Genomic DNA, 22,397 nt, shown 5'->3' with positions numbered 1-22,397 from the left:
CAATAAATATAATTAGTGAAAAATATTTACCTTGGGGTACCAAAGTCCATAATCCATTACGATTCTTATATATCTGAGAGTCCTTTTTGCTACTACAAGATGACTCTCTCTAGGGGCTACTTGAAATCCTCCAAGAATAGCAACTTCTTGCATGATGTCTAGTTTTGCGGCTGTCAAATATAAAAGGCTGCCAATAATAGATTAGCATAAAGTTTGACCCACCTCTGGTGATTCATCAATATTTTTGAGCTTGTAACTTATAACCATTGGAGTGCTTACCAAAGAGCATTCCTCCATACCAAATTTGTTTAAGAATTTCTTGAGATATTTGTTTTGTGAGATAAAAAATTCTTTGGAAGATTGTGCAACATGTAAAACAAGGAAATAAGAAACTTCTCCAAGCATAGACATCTCAAATTCGCCCTTCACATGAGCTGCAAATTGGCAAGTTATTTTATATAAATCACTAGCAAAGATAATACAATCACCACTAACAATCACCACTAACAATTTTCCATCATTAAATTTCACATAGAAATTACTATCTACTGCGCCTCTTTATAACCACACTTGAGCAAATAATTATCCAATTTGGAATACCAAGCCCTTGGGGCTTGCTTGAGACCATACAAGGCCTTGTTTAGATTGCAAACATAATTAGGCTTTTTTTAGAGCTGAAAATCATCTAGCTTCTCAATGTATACTTCTTCCTGCAAGTTTCCATTCAAGAAAGAAGTTTGACATCCTTCTAATATATCTTGAATTTCTTGAAACTAGAAAAATCCAAAAACATTCATATTTCCTATAATCAAGCTACGGGAGAAAAGGTTAAATCAAAGTATAAACCTTCAATTTGTGCATAACATTTTCAAACTAACCTTGCCTTGTGTCTTACAACTTCACCATGCTCATTCAATTTGTTCCTAAAGATCCACTTTTTTCCAATCACATTCTTCTTTTTTCCAAGCTCCCAAGTCTAGTTTTTCCTAATCTAATCAAGCTCTTCATGCATGGCTTCTAACCAACTATCATATTATCTATCCTAAGAAAAATACTTTAGTTCCACCATTGATAACAAAGCTACATGTGCTTGTGTAGGGGGATTTAACACTCTTCTTATTGTTTGTACACCTATGTTCAAGTCACCAACAATTTTTTCAGTTGGGTGGGGATTTTGTACATACCTTGCAGGATTCTTGGTTTGCGTACTCATGTATTGTTCATTATCTTAATCTAAGAGTGGCTCATCAATATTCTCATCGTTGTTGACTAGTTCATTTGAGTTGGTGTTTACTAGCTTATTATCTTCAAAATCGATATGCCCATTAAATTTTACATTAATGCAATCAACTATCCACATTGTATTATTGTTTTAGCATCTATAACCCTTTTTATTCTAATAATAACCAAGAAAAATGCCTTCATTAGGTTTGGAATCAAACTTATCATACTTGTCATCATTCCGTTTGATATAACATGTGCTTCTAAACACTCTGAAATGCTTCATTGTTGCAGGTTTTCCATACCAACAATCATAGAGAGTTTTATCACTATTTGGTTTGAAGTGTACTTCATTTAGAATCATCATTGTTGTGTGAATGGCTTCAACCAAAAATCTTTGTTGAACATTTATTTCTCCCATCACGATTCTGGCCAATTGTTGAAGTGATATATTGGCTCTCTCTGTAACATTGTTTCGCTTGGAGTTTCTGATATGTTGATTTTACTTTTGATTCCATGTTGCTTGCAAAAGTCATAAAATTATTTTGAAGTATACTCACCTCCACTATTATACCTTATACACTTGATTTTACAATCTGTTTCATTTTCAACCATGGCCTTAAAGTCTTTAAACTTCTCAAAGGCCTCTACTTTTTCTCTAAGAAATGACACCCATATTATCCGGCTGAAATCATCAATGGTAAGCATGAAATATAACTTACATGAAGGGTTTTGAGTTCTTGAAGGACCACATAAGTCCATAGGGATCAATTTCGATCGCCTGGTTGATGAATTATCCTTTGAATTGAATGGTACTCGAACTTGTTTACCAATATGACAAGAATTACAAATAATATTATCTTGATTTAAAAGCTTTGGAAGATCTCTTACAACATTATTCTTACTTAATTTGAAAATCTGATCAAAATTCAAATGTCCAAGTCTTCTATGCCATAGCCACCTGTCATTAATTTTTTACAAACAACACCTCTCTATCTTTTCTTTTAGGCCATAGACATCATTATTTATTCTTACAGCTTTAGCTACTATTTCTCCAATGATTGTAGACTTGATTTGACAATATTTAGCATTCAACAACACATCATAGCCTTTGTTACACATTTGAGACACACTTATTAAATTGTGCTTCAACTCTTCAACATAAAACACATTCTTGTATTTACCTCTGCCATTGGCTAGGCTGACAAATCCTTTGCTAACAATCTTACTAGGTGTATTATTTCTAAATGTCACATTACCTTTCTCAATTGGTTTCCATAAAGAAAACTTAGTTTTGTCTGATAAAATGTGCTTGTAACAACCACTATCCGCATAACAATTACTTCCTTCATTTTGAGCATATGAGACAATATTGTAGTTCTCTATGTTCTCCTTTCTTTCCATACTTTGGGTTCCTGGCTTGTTTGTTTGATATTTGGATCAATCCTTTTATATCTATGATTGTAATGTGTTGCTCTATGTCCAAAATTTTGAGAGAAATAACATCGAATTAGATTATTCAAATGAGTGAATGGATTTTTGTAACTGGGTCTACTCTTACTTTGCCTAATAGATATATTATTTGGCTGTTAATTTATTCTTCATGGCCTAAGTTGTCTAAATGATAGATTCACCTTGCAATCTGTTTCCTTATGTCCATAATTTGTTCCAGTAAATAACCAGCCTAGAAATATGTCTTCATCCATGGGAGAAAATCGATTTCTGAACATTGATTAAGTTGTTCTCTCTGAAATTAATTTTTGACTTTCCAACGTTGTTACTTAATTTCTTTGTGGGATTTGATTTGATGTTCAAATTGCCCCTCTTGTTTTGTTGTTGTTGATTTGTCTTTTGCTGCACATTGGGCTATGTGCTTCCTTTTTCTCCTTGCTACTATATTGCAACATCTTTGGCTATTGCGTTGTCTCCATTTGTTGTTGCTTACACAAAGGTAATAGATTTATTTCCCTTTAAATCAGTTGTTGAGCTTGACTTGGCGTCAAATCCAAGACCTACTCTATTATTCAAGACCATATAAGCATCAAGGAGCTTATTCAAACTTTCAATCTCTTTTTCAAATTTTACATTAAAGCTTAGCTGGGTTTTTCCTTCTCTATCTATTTTGTTAGCAAAACAACTTCTCCTTAAATCCTTTCACATGCTTGATTTTTCTCATTGAGATGTTGATTTAATGTTTCTTGAATATTATTACCTTCTTCAATTTACAGGAGGAGAGGTTTAATAGCTTCAACTTTTTCCTTGATGAACATTTCATTTTAAGTTTTATTTTCTTCCCCAACCTTTGAATCTCTTCAAGAGTACTCACCAACGCTCCTTCTAAGTCAACCTTGTTATGTGGAAAATTCACTTGCACAGAAAAAAATGAACTCCCTAGATCTAGTGGCATGATCTAGAAACAAGGGAAAAAATATCTATGTTTTCCTTAGAGAGATTAGAATACAGAAAAGAGACCTACCTAGAATCTGTAGTAAGCCCTTCTCTTCTCATTGATTGTAAGCTCTAAATCTAGCTCCAACTTCTATAAATGGAACCTGCAAAACGACTAAAACAAGTAAGAGAACTACAATATCCACATAGCATAAACTAATGTCTCTAATCAATGAGTCAAATGGCATTGAAATACATAAGCATCAACATGACACAAGTATAGGAAAATATAGTGCTTTTTGTATTAATAAATGAAGGAGAGAGTTACAACCATTTATATATTCTTGACTTTGTAGATATCTCCCCAATTGTCTTTTCCTTCCTTACCACAAAGAAAACCTTCAAACTCAACCCTAATACATCAATGGATGATGATTCCTTAAGCTCAAAGTAGCAGCATGAGGGCACTAGTAATCTCCAAAATCCAACCCAAACTCTATGGGAGGTAGTGAATTTATAGGGTAAAAGTGTTAGTTTAGGATTTACCAATCTACGCTTGAGATCCACATGTGAAGGGGGATAGGTTCTAAAGATAAGAGATAAAACCTCTAGAGTAGGAATTCAAGACATTTATCAATGGTAAATGATTAAAACCACCTTATAAGCTTCTGGAAGGAGAATTTTCTTAAATATTTTTTATTTTTCCAGAAATTCTAGAACCATTACACCTTCAAAGGAGAGAAACTTGCATTGGTCAATGTAGGTGCTCAGTTATGCAACTTGCAACCATTGCAGGTGGACTGAAGTGGAGGGTGCGTTGGGGCCAAAAACATAGTTTTTGAGTTGATTGACCTGGAAATTTATACTTTTTGGAGAGGTAATGCTTAGGGATTTGCAGAGGGATAATGACAAGGTGTTAAGGATGTTGATTGATCTAGTTTTCAGGCCATTTAATTGGATGCAACAAAATGGCCTATAATAGATGCTCCCTTAAAGTACAGAGTAAGAAGAAGTGGTTGAGGACTGAAGTGATTTACCTTGTGACAAGTCTAGATCAAGAATATATTGGTCAAGATCATCATCTGTTACAATAAATATTATGATCTTGATATCATTACTAAGGGAGGCATACACATACTTAGCATATAAGCCATTATACATGTACAATGATTAATAAGTCTTGTCCACTGATGAAAGATTGTGGACACATGCTTGGATGATTGCTTGAATGATCATAGCCATCATACTTTGTAATCTTGTATGAATCCTAAAATCATAGCTTGGATGGATGGAACTAGATTCAGGGTCTTCTACCTCGTCACTCGATAGTACGAGTCTAGCCATGTGAATAAATGAGTTGGAGTCGAACATGGTAGACACCATATGATTATAGACCAATGATGTAATTTATTAAAAAATGTGACGAGAAGAAAAAATAATGATAATGGCCCTTAAGGTACTATAATACAACCCATGAGGCGTGAATGAATGATTTGAAGTTGAACACTACACAGGATATCTTGGTCAAAGGCCAATTATGAAAACATGTCTTCGAAAGAGAGGAAACTTTCCATTGAGGTATGAAAGCTCCTAGGCACTTAAGGGAGTTTCTAAGTTAACTTCCTGGATAATCAGTTGATGTCGATAGGAAGCAACTTGTCACAGGAGGACCTTGACGTATCCCCTATCAATGACATGAACGGGTATCAAGATTTGAGACATGAAGATACTAATGCAGAGATGGTTCATGAACAATAGAAATGAAAGAAGGCATAAGAGTATTGTAGAAAATGTTAATTGAAGGACTTCTCTTCAAGATATCAATGACTCTTTATGGTGTTGGAAGCATTGAGTCAAAACCAATTACGAAGGTTTTTGATATGGTGTGAGTAAACAAAGAGGAAAGCATATTTCCCAACCCAACAGTCATGGATACGAAGTGAAAGAGTATCATGTTCAAGAGAAACTTGTTGCCATGAATAGGTAAAATTCCCTGTTTTCTCAATTTCCCAACAATTTTTGGCCAGTACCTTTTTATTTTTGACAAGCTTGAGGAGGATAACATGTGCTTGATCTATAAGTTCATCCTTTGTATGAATCCTTCTGAGTATATTTAACGAACCCTAAGAAGGAGTGGTTCAACCTCGTCATGTTTGCGAGCCCTACACTTTCTGATGATTAGGAGTCCAATGAAGGTGTAACTCGACTTCTTTTTCATATTTAGATAGTTTTAAAAGGAGGTGAAAAATGAAACTCCAACGGTTCCTTTTCGTAAATTTAGTCTCTTGAGTCTAAAAAGGCAAAAAATAATACTCAGGAGAACCTTTTAGCCATGTTCGAGTAGAATATTCCTTTTTTGTAAATAGTCTATTCTAGTCCAGAAAAGGGTTAAACTTATATTGGGCAGACATCTTTTCATTTACTTTAACGAGTTCAATAAGACAAGTGCTCGACAATCTTTTCATGTTTTGGGAGTCTGAAAAGTGTTGAAAGAGGACTCTGACAGGTTCCTTCTTCATAAGTTTAAAGAGGCCAAAAAAGTGATAAAAGTGTGCTCTTTCATCAAAATGGCTTTTATTCAACTTAAAATATGCATTAGATCCTTCAATTAATTTTTAGCCTGCATAGAATACCACAAAAGGATTAAAAAATACATGTCATATGGTAAAACTTAGGTGAAAATACTACAAATATATTAAAATAATGATTAATTGACCATAAATAGTGAAAATTAAAAACATTTGTTTACAATTTTAATTTTTACCTCTTGTGAGTGAGCTTTAAGTGCATTTTACCTTCAAACTTTAGTAGATGATTTCAACCAATCCGGTGGACCATTTCCAATGTCATCAAATCCAGGTAGAAGATCTATCCTTTCTCTCTTTTTTCATAGTTTTTATTTTTCATTTGGTGTAAATTCTTGAGAGTTCTCAGTGATTTGGGGTCTAACATTTCTCCCTATACCCATCACACCCTCTCTATATCGAAGGGTGGACTGGATTTGCCTAATATACACTGGGAAGAGTGGACCAGCACACCTGCTAGGAAGGAAATGTGCACTTAGTCGCTCTATCTATTGAAAGGCAGATGTGATGGGCGCGGTTTGGGAAAAAGCTTTATGTTTTTGAGTTATATTTCTCTCAAAGGTTTTCACAAGTCTGATTCTAAGTGTTTTTCTTGTGATTTTGCAACTATTCACCAAAGAAAAATGGTTTTGAGTTGGAGAGAAAGAGAACATGAATCTCAATATTTGGTTGTTGTAAATGACCAAGCAACAGTACGACCCCTAAGGAACTATGGGCTCCTTAAGTTTTTCTTGATTCTAGACATGATAACCCAACTTGATTTACTGGAATATTTGGTGAGAGCATGGGATATTCAGGGTGGTGAATATTCAGGGTACTGTCATAATAGAGGTGGTGGATATCTATTTCTTGACAAGATTATCTCGGAGAGGCACTCCTATCTCACTGTAACAACCTTGGTGAAAATTCCATGTAATAAAAGTTAAAAGAAATAACCACAGTCGATGGGACACTTATTCCAAGTTGAATGTTAGGCAAGGCATCCTAGTGGGTGTTCATTTGGTTGTTTATGGCTAAGGAAATTGGCAAAGGAAATTGCTAACACTTTGGAAAGGAAAAATGGAATTTTTGGCACATTTATTTATGAAAATAATGTAAATTAGGAGAAAAAGGAGGTGAAAGGTAATAGGTTGCATGGGAGGAGGAAAACGAAGGAAAATAAAGGAAAATAATGAAAAATGAAGAAAATAGAGGCCTTATCCATAAAAAGGATTACGAGGAGCAATTGGTAACCTTTTGTCAGTTCAGTATTGGAGTTCTCTTATTATTCTCTCTCTATTTCTGTCATACTCTTGGATACTTAGATTTTTCTTGGAGCACACTTGGAGGGAGTGGCATACTTGGATTCTTGGAGAAAGAAGGAAACGGAATGGTGTGAAAGCGCAAGAAGGAACTGACATCTACAACTACATCGGATTTTCTTATAGGTACCAGGTTGCATGTATGATTTCTTCACTAGGTTTGGCATGCATGTCACATGCATGTGGTTTCTTGGTTGTGATCTATCATTGGCATGGAGGATTTCCTAGATTGACAGTAGATGACCTAGTCTTTCCATTTCCTAGATAGCCATGGTGATTCAGGGTTTACTTTCATTGTTTATTTTTGGTTGGTCGTCATGTTTCCTTAGCTTGGGTTGAGTTATTAGTCCTGGAAGCCCTAATTAAACAAATGATCGAGAAGACATGTAACAACTTGGGTTGAGTTACTAGTCCTGGAAGCCCTTGGTGGGTTGAGTTACTATTCCTAAAATCCTTGGTTGGACAAATGCTCTCGAAGCCCTGTACAAGCTATGGGTTGAATTACTAGTTCTAGAAGCCTTGGTTGGACAAACACTATGGAATCCTTGGAAGGCTTGGATGGAGATGAACCTGATGATGGTTTTGTGATGTCTGGCTGTGAGGTGGAATCACTGTTTGATGGGTTGAGGTGGATGGCCTCTAGAAGCCCTGGATGAGTTTTGATTGATTTGTTCTATGAGATCCCACATTCATGCTTGGAATATGGCACGAGGGTGAATGACTGAAGAGAGATTTGGCTCAACCATTCTATGGTCAGGTGGAATGTGGTAGTCCCATCTCCGATTGGTTTATTGCATTCATTAATGAGAAATTCATTCCCTTGATTTTCATGTGAAAATGTATTGATGTATATATGGATTTTGATGGTTGATATGTTTATGGTATTTATGTTCCTATTATGTTGGTTATATGTACATTTTGTGATAGATCTATGTATGGATCTCGACATGTTTTTACTTGTACATGAATGGATAATGTGTCTATGACCTAATAGATGATAATGCAACAAATGGCATGAGGGAACAATGGTTGATAGCGATTCTTAGATAAGTATGAGATCCCTACACTTAATTCTATTGTTAAACATGTAGGTTACATGTTCGCAATATGTTTGATGAAATGCCTATCATGGCTAGTAGGGGTCTCATTAAGGTCTTGATCAAATTATTTATTTTGCATAATTGTTTCTCTGTACATCTCCCGATTCTAAGCTATCACTCCATTTTGTGAAGTGTCCTGGGCTCTGGGCCTGAAAAAGTGGCTTAAATCCTGGGGTCACTGGCATAGAACTGGAAATTCTATTCCACAGTCGATGGCATGCAAGCCTATGAGAGCGACTTTGGGTTTTTGGTTGCTCCCTTTCCCATAGCATGAGAGCGACTATGGTCCAAGAGGTCCAAAACAACAGTGGGACCCAGGGACAGTCTGTCTAAGTGGCTGACTTGTCTCCTGAGGGTTCTGTTGATGATGTTGGATGACTGTGTGTGATGTTCTGTTGAATTCACTTCCTTGATGTCACATAGGAGTTTGAATCGGATCATAGTAGACTCTCATCTCATGTTTATTTCAGTTTGCATGGTTACTTGGCTGGATGTGGGAGGAGGGTGTTACAGAGTGGTATCAGAGCATGATTCAACTCTCGGATTGGATGGGTTGAAGGTGTTGGTCATGCATGCATGTCAGTTGCATGTGTGTCTCTTATACTTGCATACCATGTACTTTTTACATTGATTGATGCTTGAGTATGGTTGTAGTATGGTTATCATGGAGAATTTGATATTAATTTCTTGAAATGAATTATCATATGTGACTAACTATGTATGGATTATATGTCGCTTACATGTTGATTTTATGGTGCGTACTTACATCCTTGTATGTTAGGTTACATTCTTGAATATTTGGATTACATGTATCAGTCTTGTAGGTTGATATACAAGATTTGATCACTTATGTTTGACTACATGCGTTTATGCGTATGTGTAGTTGATTTGGCATTGCTTATGCATACTATTGGTTGCATGTGGAAATGTGTACAATGGAGTGATGGTTGTTGTCATGGATGAGGTCATAGAAAGAATTATTGATATGGCGTTGCATTGATGACTGAACCCTAGTTAGAGTGATTCTTATGAGTTGATTCATTTACTTGCATATGTCAATATGTTGTTATGATTATGTTATACATGTATCACATTGATTTGGTGATCTTGCAGACAAGGTATTCTCCACCAGATATACTAAGGTACTTTCGTTTATTGTGATTTGGTTTATCTGACATATTATGCCTTGCAGTAAGAAATATAAAATGGCTAGCAAGATGGTTGATTACAAAGACTCTCCCTATGAATCTAAAGAGCAGTATGGTGTTGGGAACTCTTCCAATTTGGCAGTTACACTGAGAAGTTTAAAGGAACAAATAAGGAGTTGTAAGGTGGATAATGACATAATCATATAGACACAAGAAAATCTAGAAAAGGTAAATGCAGTGATACTCTAGAGCTTGTCAGATTTGTAGTGGCAAGGACCACTTCGAATTAGTTATGAGCATAATGGGGCATATGGAAGTAGATCGCATGGTGGTCAGTGATAAGATAGAGATGACAGAATCTGAGATGGAAGATTGTTGGACACTCTGGAGAGGAGAAGGGATAAACACAAGTATGATTCTAGTTCTGATTTAGATACGCACTATGATCGTCACCGTTATCATCATTACAAGAGGAGTGATAGGAGATACTTTTCGGGTGAGTTTAAGAAAGAAAAGCCACCTACTTTTGATGGAGAGGTAAAGAGATCACATGATGCAGAGGCTTAGTTACTAAATATGAAGAAGTTCTTTAGGTTGCATGACTACTTAGAGAACATGAAAGCTAGAGTGGCTACTTTTGGCCTTAAAGGTGAAGCAGACATTTGGTGGGAAGATGTGAAGAATGTCAGGGACATAAATAAGGAAGACCTGACTTGGAGTGAATTTGAGTGGCTATTCAATAAAAAGTATCTATCGAAGAGATACTTTGATGATAGGGAAAAATAATTCTATGAACTAAAGATGGGATCCATGACAAATGATGAGTACACCAGTAAGTTCTTGGAATTGTTGAGGTATGTGCCTTACCTCAAGGAGGAGAAGGCTAAGGTTCATAGATTCATTAGTGGACTATCGATTGCATTCAAAGATAGGATTGAATTCGATGAGCCTAGATCATTGGAGGAGGCCATTCGAAAGCTAAAGCATTGCTATGAAAAATCGAAGCGCAACACTAAGACTAAGCCAGGCTGGAGAGGTAATGTAAAGATCAAAGGAAAATGGGATAAAAAGCGAGCAAGGCCACAGGGTGCAAATAACAAGGAGAATGTTTCATCACCTAAGAGGTTCAATGCATCAGATAGAGGGCATGGACATCGATCTAAAGAAAAGAATAAGGATGGAGGCTGGAAGCCTATAGAGTGTTGGACTTGTGGAAAAGATCATCGCAAGACTATTTCTTCATCTTCTTTTTCATTTAAACTGTAACATGCCCTTTTTTCTTTGTGTTTGTAGGACTATTTAGACATTAATGCAAAGATGTTGAATTAATTTGATATCTTCTCACAACTTCTCTTATAGAGTATCCATTTAATTCAACATCATCAATTTCTTTCATCTTTTGCTCCTTTCTCTTGCATTTAAGAACACTAGTCTTGTTGTTTGAATTTACACCTTTCATTTTTATTCATGGAGGAGCACTACCCTCAACCAAGGAAAATATTTTTGATGGAAGTTTATCTTAAATTTTAGAAACCTAGGAAAATGATACTAATCCGTAAAATACAAACTATAAAATGTCTACCAATATTTTTGTAAAAAGTTTCAAATTCATAATATTTTTACATAGTCTTCTATACAATTTTGGTGATTTTCAAGGTAAAATAATTTTATACTATAAAATTTGACTGAATAATTTTTTAGAAAAAATGGAAAATGGCGAGGTTTTTTTTTTGAAAAAAACATGGAAAATTAACTGACCTACTAGCATTAACCCCCTAAATTTTTCCTTGCCTTCAACATTTGCATGATTATTCTCTTTAACTTATGCATAATTGTTCTCTTTAATGTTTTCTTAATATAGATCCTCACCTAATGTATAATTATGTCACTAGGCACCACTTGCCAACAACAACTTTGTGTGTGTATGAGAGAGGGGTTGTTTACAAAATGAGGTATTTGTATAAGGAAAAACTCATTAGAGAAAATTCCAGCCTAAAAGTGCCTATGAAAATTTCATGTTCATAATATGTAAACCAATCAAAATTATTTAAATTTAAATATAGATACATGTGAATATTTTGGAGGGAAAAGAAGAAAACCATTTTTTTTTTTTTAATTGTATTTTTGGATTATCTCATAGATTTACTCAAATTTCAAGTGTAGACACTCGTTGGATGTGGAATTAAATTCCACCTTGAATGAGTATCCATTATGCATATCTTTGAGAATAACTACATTGATAAAATTTGAAGATACATTGAAAAGTGTGTTCAACACGCTTTTTTAATGTATATTTAATTAAAGATACTTTAGAAAAAGGTGTTCAATATGATGTTTAAATGTATGTTCAATTTTTATCAATGTGGGCCTTCTCAGAAGTATGCATAATGGGTAGCCATTGGTTGTGGAATTTAATTCCGCGTCTAGTGAGTGTTTACACTAGAAATTTTAGTAAACCTATAAGGTGATAACTTAGCCAAAAATACAACAAAACGATAGTTTTCTTCTTTTCCCTCCAAAATTTATCTCTTATTTTATTATTTTAACTATTATTTTATTATTTTTCCTTAGAAGGACACTTTTAGCTTAAAATTTCCTCTAATGACAAGGATCTTTATAGGTTGGAAAATTTGTTCCATGTCAACATTGATAATGTCGTTTTTTAAACCACTTGTAGAAAATGGTTAAAATTTCATCATTGAGGTTGGAGGCAAAGCAATGATTTTCTATCTCCATTATTATTCCAAACCAAGGTTGAAGTTGGGTAACAACCATCCTCATGAATCTAAAATTTATGATAATATTTTATTATGGAAATCTTTCACCTTATATTTGTGTAAATTTATAGGATATCAATTTTTTCCCATTTTTGTTTTTTTTCATTCTTGAATACTTTTATTTTGATTGTATTTCATTGTATTCTACAAATATATGAATATATATTACCTCTACTTATCTAGTAGAAATGAATATAACATTTACATTTCTTTATAGGATTGACTTTCGAAACATACTATGAACTTTGCTTCATTGGTCCATGGTGATGAGTGGATTGTCCACAAAAAAATGTTGTACAATATCCTGAATCCAATCACACAGTAACGGTATCCAGAAATAGTACCGTATATACTATTAACTTATTAGAAAATTAATTGATATAAAATAATGCATTTAAATCATATTTCACAAGAGGAAAGGTCGACCTATGATAAAAAAAAATCAACATTCATTATATTAAAACAATTAATATAACTTAATATTATTTATATATAAACCATTAACTAAATATTTATAAATTTTAATTATTAAAGAAAAAAATCAATGGTTAATATAATATACTAAGTAAGCATAGCAATGAATTTATACATTGTACATTACCAAATTTCAAAAAGAAGAACACTAAGCACTGGTTTTATGCAACTAACAGTAATTGTTTCATCATAATGGTTTACTTGTAGCACTACGTACGCGACCCTTCGCAAATTGGATCACATATACATTACTTATATTAAATTTTTACCCCTTTATATCCACACGATTTTAAACCACATGATTTTAAACCGAAAAAATTGGAATTGTTTATAAATGAGAGGTTTTAGAATTTTGGGTCAATGAATTTACTAGTTGAATTTGTATCTCAATAAATCTATACAAAATTCTACAACAATTAAATAAAACTTTTCAAAAAATCCTCTTTATAAACAAGTCAAACAAAATTTACATTATATAATTTTTTGAAATCATAAAAAAATATTTATAACACAGAAAAATGTTCCACATAACAGACAAAATTTACCTTATATAATTTTTTGGAATCATAAAAATATTTAGAGCACAGAAAAATGTTGCACATAACAAACAATTTCAAGGCCTAGTCCCCTCTCTAGTGTTTAATGAATTCCACGATAAAACCCTTGGATTTTGAAGTGACATCGTTGCCAAGTTGGAATGAGAAATGGCCAAGTTAGTCATTGCTAATCCATAATGTTACTTTAAAAATTCGGAAAAAGAAAAAAAGATATAAGCAAACTCCAATCATTTTTAATTTCAACTTGTCGTAGAAATTGGATCTTCTCTACAAATTGGCTTACTTTGGCCATTGCTAACTCGTCACGAGGAATCAGTAATCCCATCAACGTTTTCAATGCAGTCGTCAGCGCTATGGACTGGTGATGAATTTTCTCACCTAATTAATGGAGTCGTCAGCGCTATGGACTGGTGAGGAATTTTCTCACTTTATTAATGGAGTTGTTTTTAAAAAGATTTTTTTGGAAGCTTTTTCGATGGGTTTTTCCAGTCAAAATTCGACAGCAATTTATTGAAATCGCAAGTTTGATAGCTAATTTCTGCACAATCAAAGCATTCCAGAGATTTTTCAGGGTGCTGAATCCAAATATACAGTTAAAAAATCTTTTTAAATAATAAAAATCAAAATTTAACCTCAATTTTTTCTGCCACCAAAATCTCCAAAAAAATCACACTAAAAACAACTCCCCCTAATTAATAAGATGTGGTCTAATAATACTAGGTCAAGATGTGGACGGACTGGTGAGGAATTTTCTCACCGAATTAATAGGATGTGGTCTAATAATATTAGGTCAAGATGTGGAAGGACTGGTGAGGAAGTTTCTCACCTAATTAATAGGATGTGGTCTAATAATATTAGGTTAAGATGTTGTTTACTGGTCGGTAAGGATGTGGTCTGATAATAATATTAAGTCAAGATGTGGTTTAATGGTCGGTAAGAAACTGAAGCCTGGTAGGATTGTCTTTTAGTCCAATCCTGAGTAATCCAATTCTGAATAACACAACACAATGTATGATTGAGCTGACTGAGAGCTGGTCCGGATTTCTTCAATTAAAAAAGAGAAATTCCCTCGCCGAACACAACCCATTACCGGACATTTTTCAAACAATTCACATAACGCAACCCATTACCAGACATGGAGGAAGTGGCAGAGGCAGAGGCAGCAACATACCAGGTTTACATAAACTTCAGGACAGTCGACACCAAGAACACTCTTGCGAGTCTCATCTACCATAGTCTCACAAGCCGTGGTTTGCGTGTCTTTTTCTATCAGAGGGAACTTTGCACGGAAGATACTGTCGTCTCTGTTGTCCAAGAAGCTATTAGCAGCGCCTCCGTTCACGTTACCATTTTCTCTGAGCATTACGCTGAATCACGTTGGTGCTTACAGGAGTTGAGATGGATTGTGAGATCATCTCATGAGCGCACCATTCTACCAGTGTTTTTCAACGTCGAACCGGCAGAGCTTCGTCAGATTGAGTGGGGAAGTTTTGCCGAGGCCTTCCGAAACCACGAAGGGAGCTACAGCATCGAAGAGGTGGAGGGATGGAAGGAGGCCTTGAGAGAAGCCGCAGACATTTCAGGTTTCGTCCTCAAAACGAATGAAAGGTGAATCCGTACTTTACTCCACTATGTTTACTCTTTAGATAGTTTCTAATTCATAATTTTCTCACTTTCCCTAATCTTACTTACAACTCTGACTATCTGTTTGGTTTTTCAGCGACCAGGGAAAGTTTTTGGATAACATTGTGAATGATGTATGGAGATTGGTCAGACGCGAGCCGTTGCAGATTGAAACATACCATGTGTTTATAAACCATAGAGGGCCTGATGCCAAGCTGACTCATGCCAGCCTAATCTACCATCGTCTCAGGCACTGTGGGTTGCGTGTCTTTCTGGATGCGAAGGAGCTTAAGGGAGGATCCACTCTCCACGATGCGATCTATGGAGCAATTTCCAGTGCATCAGTTCACATTGTCATTTTTTCTCAAAAATATGCCGAATCACGTTGGTGCTTAAATGAATTGTGTTGGATTTTGAGATCAGCTCAGGTGCGCACCACTACTATTATACCCATCTTTTGTGACGTTGAACCTAAAGACCTTCGTGACATTGAAGGGGACGGACCTTACACCAAAGCCTTTCGGTACCACCAACGGAATGGTGGAATTGTGGCAGAATGGAAGGAAGCGCTGAAAAAAGCCGCAAATATTGCTGGTTACATCGTTAAATCAAATGGAAGGTGAATACATACTTTCCGTTTTTTTTCCCATTTAAAATATTGATTTTGGATTATAGATTTTCACTTTCTTCTTCTTCTTTCTTAACCAGTGACTATGGGATGTATTTGGAGCAAATTTTGAGTATTGTATTGGCAAAGGTAAAACAAGGGGAACTCTTAGAAGTGGTTGCACACCCAGTTGGACTGGACGAAGCGGCCAAGGATTTCCAAAGCAAAACTCTGAATCTAAGCGACATAAAGATTGTGGGGATTACTGGCATGGGGGGCGTCGGGAAGTCAACTCTCGCTAAACATCTCTATAATGTAAAACGTTCTGATTTTCCTCGATCTTCTTTTTTGCTTAACGTGAGGGGGAGGGATTTACCATCTTTGCAGAAGCAGTTAATTCGTGATCTGTTGGGTCATGATTTGGATATTGATAATACCATCCAAGTAAGGTGTATTTTGCAACGCAGTCTACAAGCGCTGCTAGCTCTGATTGTTCTGGATGACGTTGATGATATGGAGCAAATCCACAATCTACTAGATATTGATGCAGTAGGACCTCGTAGTCTGATTTTGCTCACATCTAGTAATAGGGATTTACTCCGAAGATCCCCAAAAGCTTTGTTATATGATGTAAAGCCATTAAATAGACAGCATGCCCTAGAGCTCTTTTGCTTTCATGCTTTCGATCAATCAGAACCAGTTCAAGGGTTTGAAGACTTGGTGAAGGAGCTCTTAGATATTTGTGATGGGTTGCCTTCATCCTTAGAAGTTTTCGGCCAACATCTTTCTGGCAATCGTGACAAAACCTATTGGAAGCTGCAGGTGGAAAGGTTTTCTAAAAGATTACCAGATGATATAATAAACACATTAAAAGTGAGTTATGAGGCTTTGCAAAAAGAAGAGAAAGAGATGTTTTTGGACATTGGGTGTTTCTTGGTGGGAGAAGACAGAGAGCTAGCAGTTCGAGTCCTAGAGGGATTAGGTTACTGTTACGTCAGAGACTGTCTTGAAAATCTACGTCAAAAATGCCTTCTGGGATATGATTATGATGCGGAGACCAGTACTTCTGTAAGGAATATAATCAACGTTCTAGTTTGTTTCCTAGTGGTGAAATCTTATCTTTTGCTATAACTGATTATTTCCCTGGTTGCTACAGATAAAGTGCCAGGAAGAGCACCCTAAACATTGCCGAGTTATAATGCACAATCAACTTAAGGGATTGGCAAGACATATCGCGAGAGAGGATTTTTTCGAGTTCGCCAAGCATAAGCCCCTCCGCCTTAGTTGCTCAAGTGATATAACGGAAATGTTTCAGTTGCAGGTATGCGTATCAGGTCTCCACATTCTGTCTGATTCCTTTAATAATCTGTATTAGAGTTTTGCACTATTTTGAGGAGGCAGCCATGTAACTTAGGTTAATGTGATTGTGCTTCTCAGGACGGCTCAGAGTCCTGTTTAACACGAGGAATTCGTATTGTTAAAGATCAGAATCCGCCACAACTCACAAATCACATAAACATTAGGGGTGTTCGCCTTTTGGTGGTTGATCATCCCATAGACTTGTCCTCATTTGCTATGTCCGGTGACTTGATTTGGCTTCGCTTGAACGATTTTCCACCCATCTCCATTCCTTCTACCATTTCATTGGCCAGACTAAGAGTTTTGGAACTTCACGGTTCCGATGACCACCTGCAACACATATTCGATACAGTTAATGAGGTAAGTAGTTTAGATTTTAGTTTATTTTGATCCACGATTTTAGAGAGAATTTTATTTAATTCACTTTAAAGCCTAGTAGCCAGTCATTAACAGATTATGTGCATTGCAGTTTCCTTGTGAGTTGCGTGAGTCGAATAGTGATACGAGCGGAGCCATATCTGCAAGTGCTTCGAGCAGCCATGAACCATTTGATGTTGAACATTATATGAGTTTCTGTAAAAATATCTCTAGCGCTCAGCAAGGGGCCGTGCCATCTTTTTCCCGTTTTTCCAAATGGATAGGAACTGTGATGAATAAAATAACTTTCAAATATTTCACAACTTCACAATCATTCCCCATTCATTTTGGGGAACTTAAAAACCTAAGACACTTAGATCTATCTCGTTGCATTAATCTGACTGAATTGCCTAGTTCCTTCTCTGAATTATCGCACCTTCAATATCTGGCATTGCAATACTGCATTAATTTGTCCATCCCAAAGGATGTTCTAGGAGACATATCAACACTTGAGTATGTTGATTTCAGAGGTTGTGCTAAATTGATACACTTGCCAGAGGGAATGGCAAAACAAAGGTCTTTAAAGTACCTAAACCTGAAATTTTGCTTCAAATTAGAGGACCTGCCAGATCTTTCAAGTTTTGTAGACCTTAAATTTCTCAACATAGATGGGTGCGTCAAACTGGAAACCCTGAATGATGTTGGTCTGAAATCATTGGAAGAATCTCATTCGAAGAGATCAAAATGGACATGTGTTAGAAGCCAGATTGTAGAACGTTCTGTCCACTGGAACGATTGAAATTTGGAACGATGGCTTCCAAAATTTTTGTAAGTATCGATCTACTTTCATATATCCAATATATATTTCATCATATTATATATATATATATATATATATTTATTGTAAATATGCCTGTGTTGTTCCCGTGGCAAAGGCATAGATCAGTTGATTTGTAGTAGTGAATGGTGTGTGATAAAATTAGATTATAGTGGAAGATAAATAGTAGCCAGGCATGTCATACTTAAAATTTGAAACAATGCTATACTTGTGCCGTTGAATGATATTAGTTGAATTTGGGAAAATTGTGCAGACATTGCCCTCTTATATGTCAACTGCTATCTTTAGAGGAAAAAGGAAATGATCACACGGTGGGTCAGTGAAACTTATCATATCATAATTAAAACTTTGAATTAGGGCAAGCAGCTGAAATGGAGTGATTATTCTGTGTATGTTGGGAATTTCTGATAATTCTAAACAAAATGAAACTGAACAGAGCAGAGAATAGTGCTTTATTTTTAACATAGGAAACAGAGTTTTTCCCCACAAAAAAAACTTTGTTTTCATTAATAATACTGTTGTTACAAAATAAGATTTTCCTCTAACAAAGAGATTACAACCAAAGGATTACAACTAGAGAACGCTTCAGTTCCACAAAAAAATTACTCTGCCTCTGCTTTCAAGTTTTACTCTGCTTTGTAAAAAAAAAAATTTTACATACGCTGCTGCGTTTTTCACATTCGTTTTCTCAACGAACAACAACAAAAAATAATTCACTCTCGCGCTGCTGCCATACTCCCGTGCCACACTCCCGTGAATAATAAAAAAATAATAAAATTAAAAGTGAATAATAAAAAAATAATAAAATTAAAAGTTGGGTTAATTACATTAATTACTTCAAAAAAAACTGTCCGTCAATGAAAAAAACTTTCACTTCAGGTCAAGTCCATGGTGCAGCCCTGTACATCACTTGATATCAATTCGGACCGCTGTAAGGAAAATCACGCGGTCAAACCATACGGGCTTTCAAGCTGCTACCTAACACACGGCAGTATATTTTATTTTTTTTAATAACCGTAGATCTGTCCCAAAATTAATCGGACGGCTGTTTGCAATTTCCTGGAGGTCCCATCTTTCCCAACTTTACCTGCCGGGAAAGGTGGTTTTGGAAAGGACTGCCCAGACACGTGTCAATTGATGATTGTGATCGCTGCCTCCGGAGGAATACCATCATTGCGTGAAGGCGGTGCGGGGAACTCCCATGGCGGTTTTCTGGTTTTTTGAAATAAATGCGGTCGCTGGTTTGACTGGTGCTGCAGTTGAAATTACCATTTCAACAGTGTAGACTTTTCACCAGAAGGTAATGATGTGCTGAACCATTTTTACAGTATTACAGTGTTAGGTGTCCCCGCAACAACTGCAGCTAGATCTCCTGTGTGGGTAGACAATCTCCATTCGATTCAGACAAAGAAATATCCATGTGCTTATTACCTGATATCTTAGTGGTGGTTTCCCTGTAAGATCTGAAGGGTGTAGTAGTGGAGGTGGATCTGAAGGGTGTAGTAGTGGAGGCGGATCAGGCAGAAGATTGTTACATATATTTATGTGCAAAGTGGCTCAGGTGACTCAAATTGCTAAAAGATGAAAGCTACCAACACCAGGTTGCTGTATATCACTGTACAGATGTCAGAGGAAATGAGTTGGATGCAGATTGGGACGATGCCACAAGGGATGGATAGTGAGTCGTGACGCTTGCCTTAGATGGGCAGATTTTAGAAGTTGCAAACGGAAAGTTTACCATCATGAGCAGCAAGGAAGCTTAGTTCACGGTGTTTTATTTGAAAATTGTTTGAAGTTGTTTATTCAATCTGTATAGATGTCCTATTACTGAAAAGTGGTCGGGTCGTTTATGTTTTAATTAAGGAATTCTAGGCTTATAGTCCGGCATTAAAAATGTTTTAATTCACGGTTTTTTATTTGAAAATTGTTTGAAGTTGTTTATTCGATATGTATAGATGTCTCCTATTAGTGAAAAGAGTGGTAGGCTCGTTTATTATCGGGTATTAAAAATTGTTTAGTATATTTTATTAAATTAATTTTTTATATAGCTTGAGTGAGTTTAATGGTTAAGAGCATGTGTTTTTTTCAACGAGGTTACAAAATATGTATGTTTTTGTAGACTTAGGAGTCAAATCACCGCACAGAGGTGGGTCCCTTGTCCCACAAACAAGGGGGTCTCATACACCAATTTGGTGTCGGAGGTGGGTCCCTTGTCCCACAAACAAGGGAGTCTCATACACCAATTTGGTGTTTGGCTTGGTCCCTTGTCCCACAAACAATGGGGTCTCGTACACCTATTTGGTGTTGGAGGTGGGTCCTTTGTCCCACAAACAAGCGGGCCTCATACACCAATTTGGTGTGGCCTGGCCGTGACCTTAAAATTGGATAATAATAATAATAATAATGCATTTACTTATAACTATATTTATTATTAATGAATCTATTTATTTTTTCCTATTTAATAGATGATAAAGAGAAAAGATGAATTTCTTTATGGACAAGTGACCTCTTTATTGGGCACCTTGAGATAAAAAATAGAGAGAGGGCTAGGATTCTAGGAAATCTCACTAGAATCAAAGACAATAAATCTTATTCTATGTTAGAAGAGAGGAAAATTATGACACATACACATTTCGAGGGTTATTTCTACATGATCCTTGTTGATTTAGTTTTTGAGATATAAACTTTAACTCCTAGCTTTTGTTTTTCTACACACAAATGGACAATATGGCTACCTCAACCTCTTCAAAGAAAAACAAATCTTGACTAAAATTAAAAGTAATCTAACACACTCAAGCAGAGTCAGATCAACCAAAGAAACTAATATAAGTTTCTGATCATACATGTGAATTTTTCAACCCATCATGCATAGATTTCTTGAAATCATTAATTTTTATAAGTTGGAGAGGTGGTCATAGGTTAATAGTTTTGTAGCCCATAATAATCGCGTGTTCAAAGTATAACAAGGTGCAACCAATCATGTTTTCCACTAAGTGGAGAGTGCCACCAACCTCAAAATTGAGTAAACAAGCGAAAGAAATATGGTGTCTCAAGAAGTGAATGGTCCTCAAAAGCTGAGTGGGGTGCAAAATAAGACTATAACACTTGTAGCTTTTCAAATCACAATTCTTGAAATTTGGGGATGCACATAAAAATTGGCCTACAATGATTTGTGTGAAGTTAGAAGAAGAAGTGATGACTAAAACAAATAATACCAAAAAAGGCACGAGGCAACACAAGGAAGGAGATGAATATTAAGGAATTTGTGAGTACCTACAACCATTCGTCAACCAAAATGAATAGATCATCCTCGATGTAGGCATACCCATGCTCGTAGTAGAAGTAAAGAATGGTTGTTAAGAATACATTATGGATCCATGTAAGAATATGCAAGATCATAACCATGAGAGAATATATGGTGGATCCCTGTTATAAGAAAGATACTATAACTATGAGTAAATACACTCAAGATCAATGTCAAACATATATTAGGAAGATAATAGACACCAATGGGAGTTCCCAAGTAGTATTTATAATGCCTAATGATAAAATCTAACATATCTTTTGCAGGGATATGATGCATGAGTGAGGTGCCTCTAAAGCCCCAAGATATTTGTCTCAACCATGAGAGTACAACTTTACAGCATGTGAAGAGATGTGCTAATGTTGAGAATGGTTCAACTAATCTAATAATAGTCATTAAAGAATATTGCTAACAAACATGAGGTGACCCACCAAGGGTGAATATAAACCCCATGGTACCAAGTATAAGTTAATGAGTGCTTAATGAGTGAAAATAGATGAGATGGTGTTGAACACTAGTTGAATTGACCAAACAAGAATCAATGACGTAAACCCATCATCGCCTAGAAGGAAACCTACCATTAAGGACTAGAAGCTCCAAGGTACTGACTAGTTTTTAGACCCGCTTCCTAGATGATCTGAATTTAAAAACTTGAAGGTCTATTAAAAATTTGCAAGTAAGTTTATGTCTTATGGGAAATGGATCAAGTTGCAAAAGCACATAAACTTTAGTATTTTAAAAACTCAGTTTTTAGAAAT

The 22,397-nt window shown here is 35.7% G+C and overlaps 1 protein-coding gene across 1 annotated transcript; it reads left to right on the top strand.

Moving 5' to 3' along the window:
• Nucleotides 1–14,518: 14,518 nt before the first annotated feature.
• Nucleotides 14,519–18,347, top strand: LOC149244102 (TMV resistance protein N-like). Its single transcript, XM_089367921.1, has 6 exons — nucleotides 14,519–15,159; nucleotides 15,272–15,793; nucleotides 15,883–16,849; nucleotides 16,938–17,102; nucleotides 17,219–17,500; nucleotides 17,610–18,347. Exons 1-6 carry the CDS (start codon nucleotides 14,687–14,689, stop codon nucleotides 18,294–18,296), a joined length of 3,096 nt encoding a protein of 1,031 aa, XP_089224047.1. The 5' UTR covers nucleotides 14,519–14,686; the 3' UTR covers nucleotides 18,297–18,347.
• The last annotated feature ends 4,050 nt before the right edge of the window (nucleotides 18,348–22,397 follow it).

This window comes from Pinus tabuliformis, chromosome 8, assembly GCF_031772625.1.
Source record: "Pinus tabuliformis cultivar Carrire ecotype Pingquan chromosome 8, CPIR1, whole genome shotgun sequence".
In the NCBI taxonomy this organism is placed as follows: Eukaryota; Viridiplantae; Streptophyta; class Pinopsida; order Pinales; family Pinaceae; genus Pinus; species Pinus tabuliformis.
The sequence above is the reverse complement of the archived record's forward strand: the minus strand, read 5'-3'. Positions and strand labels throughout refer to the sequence as shown.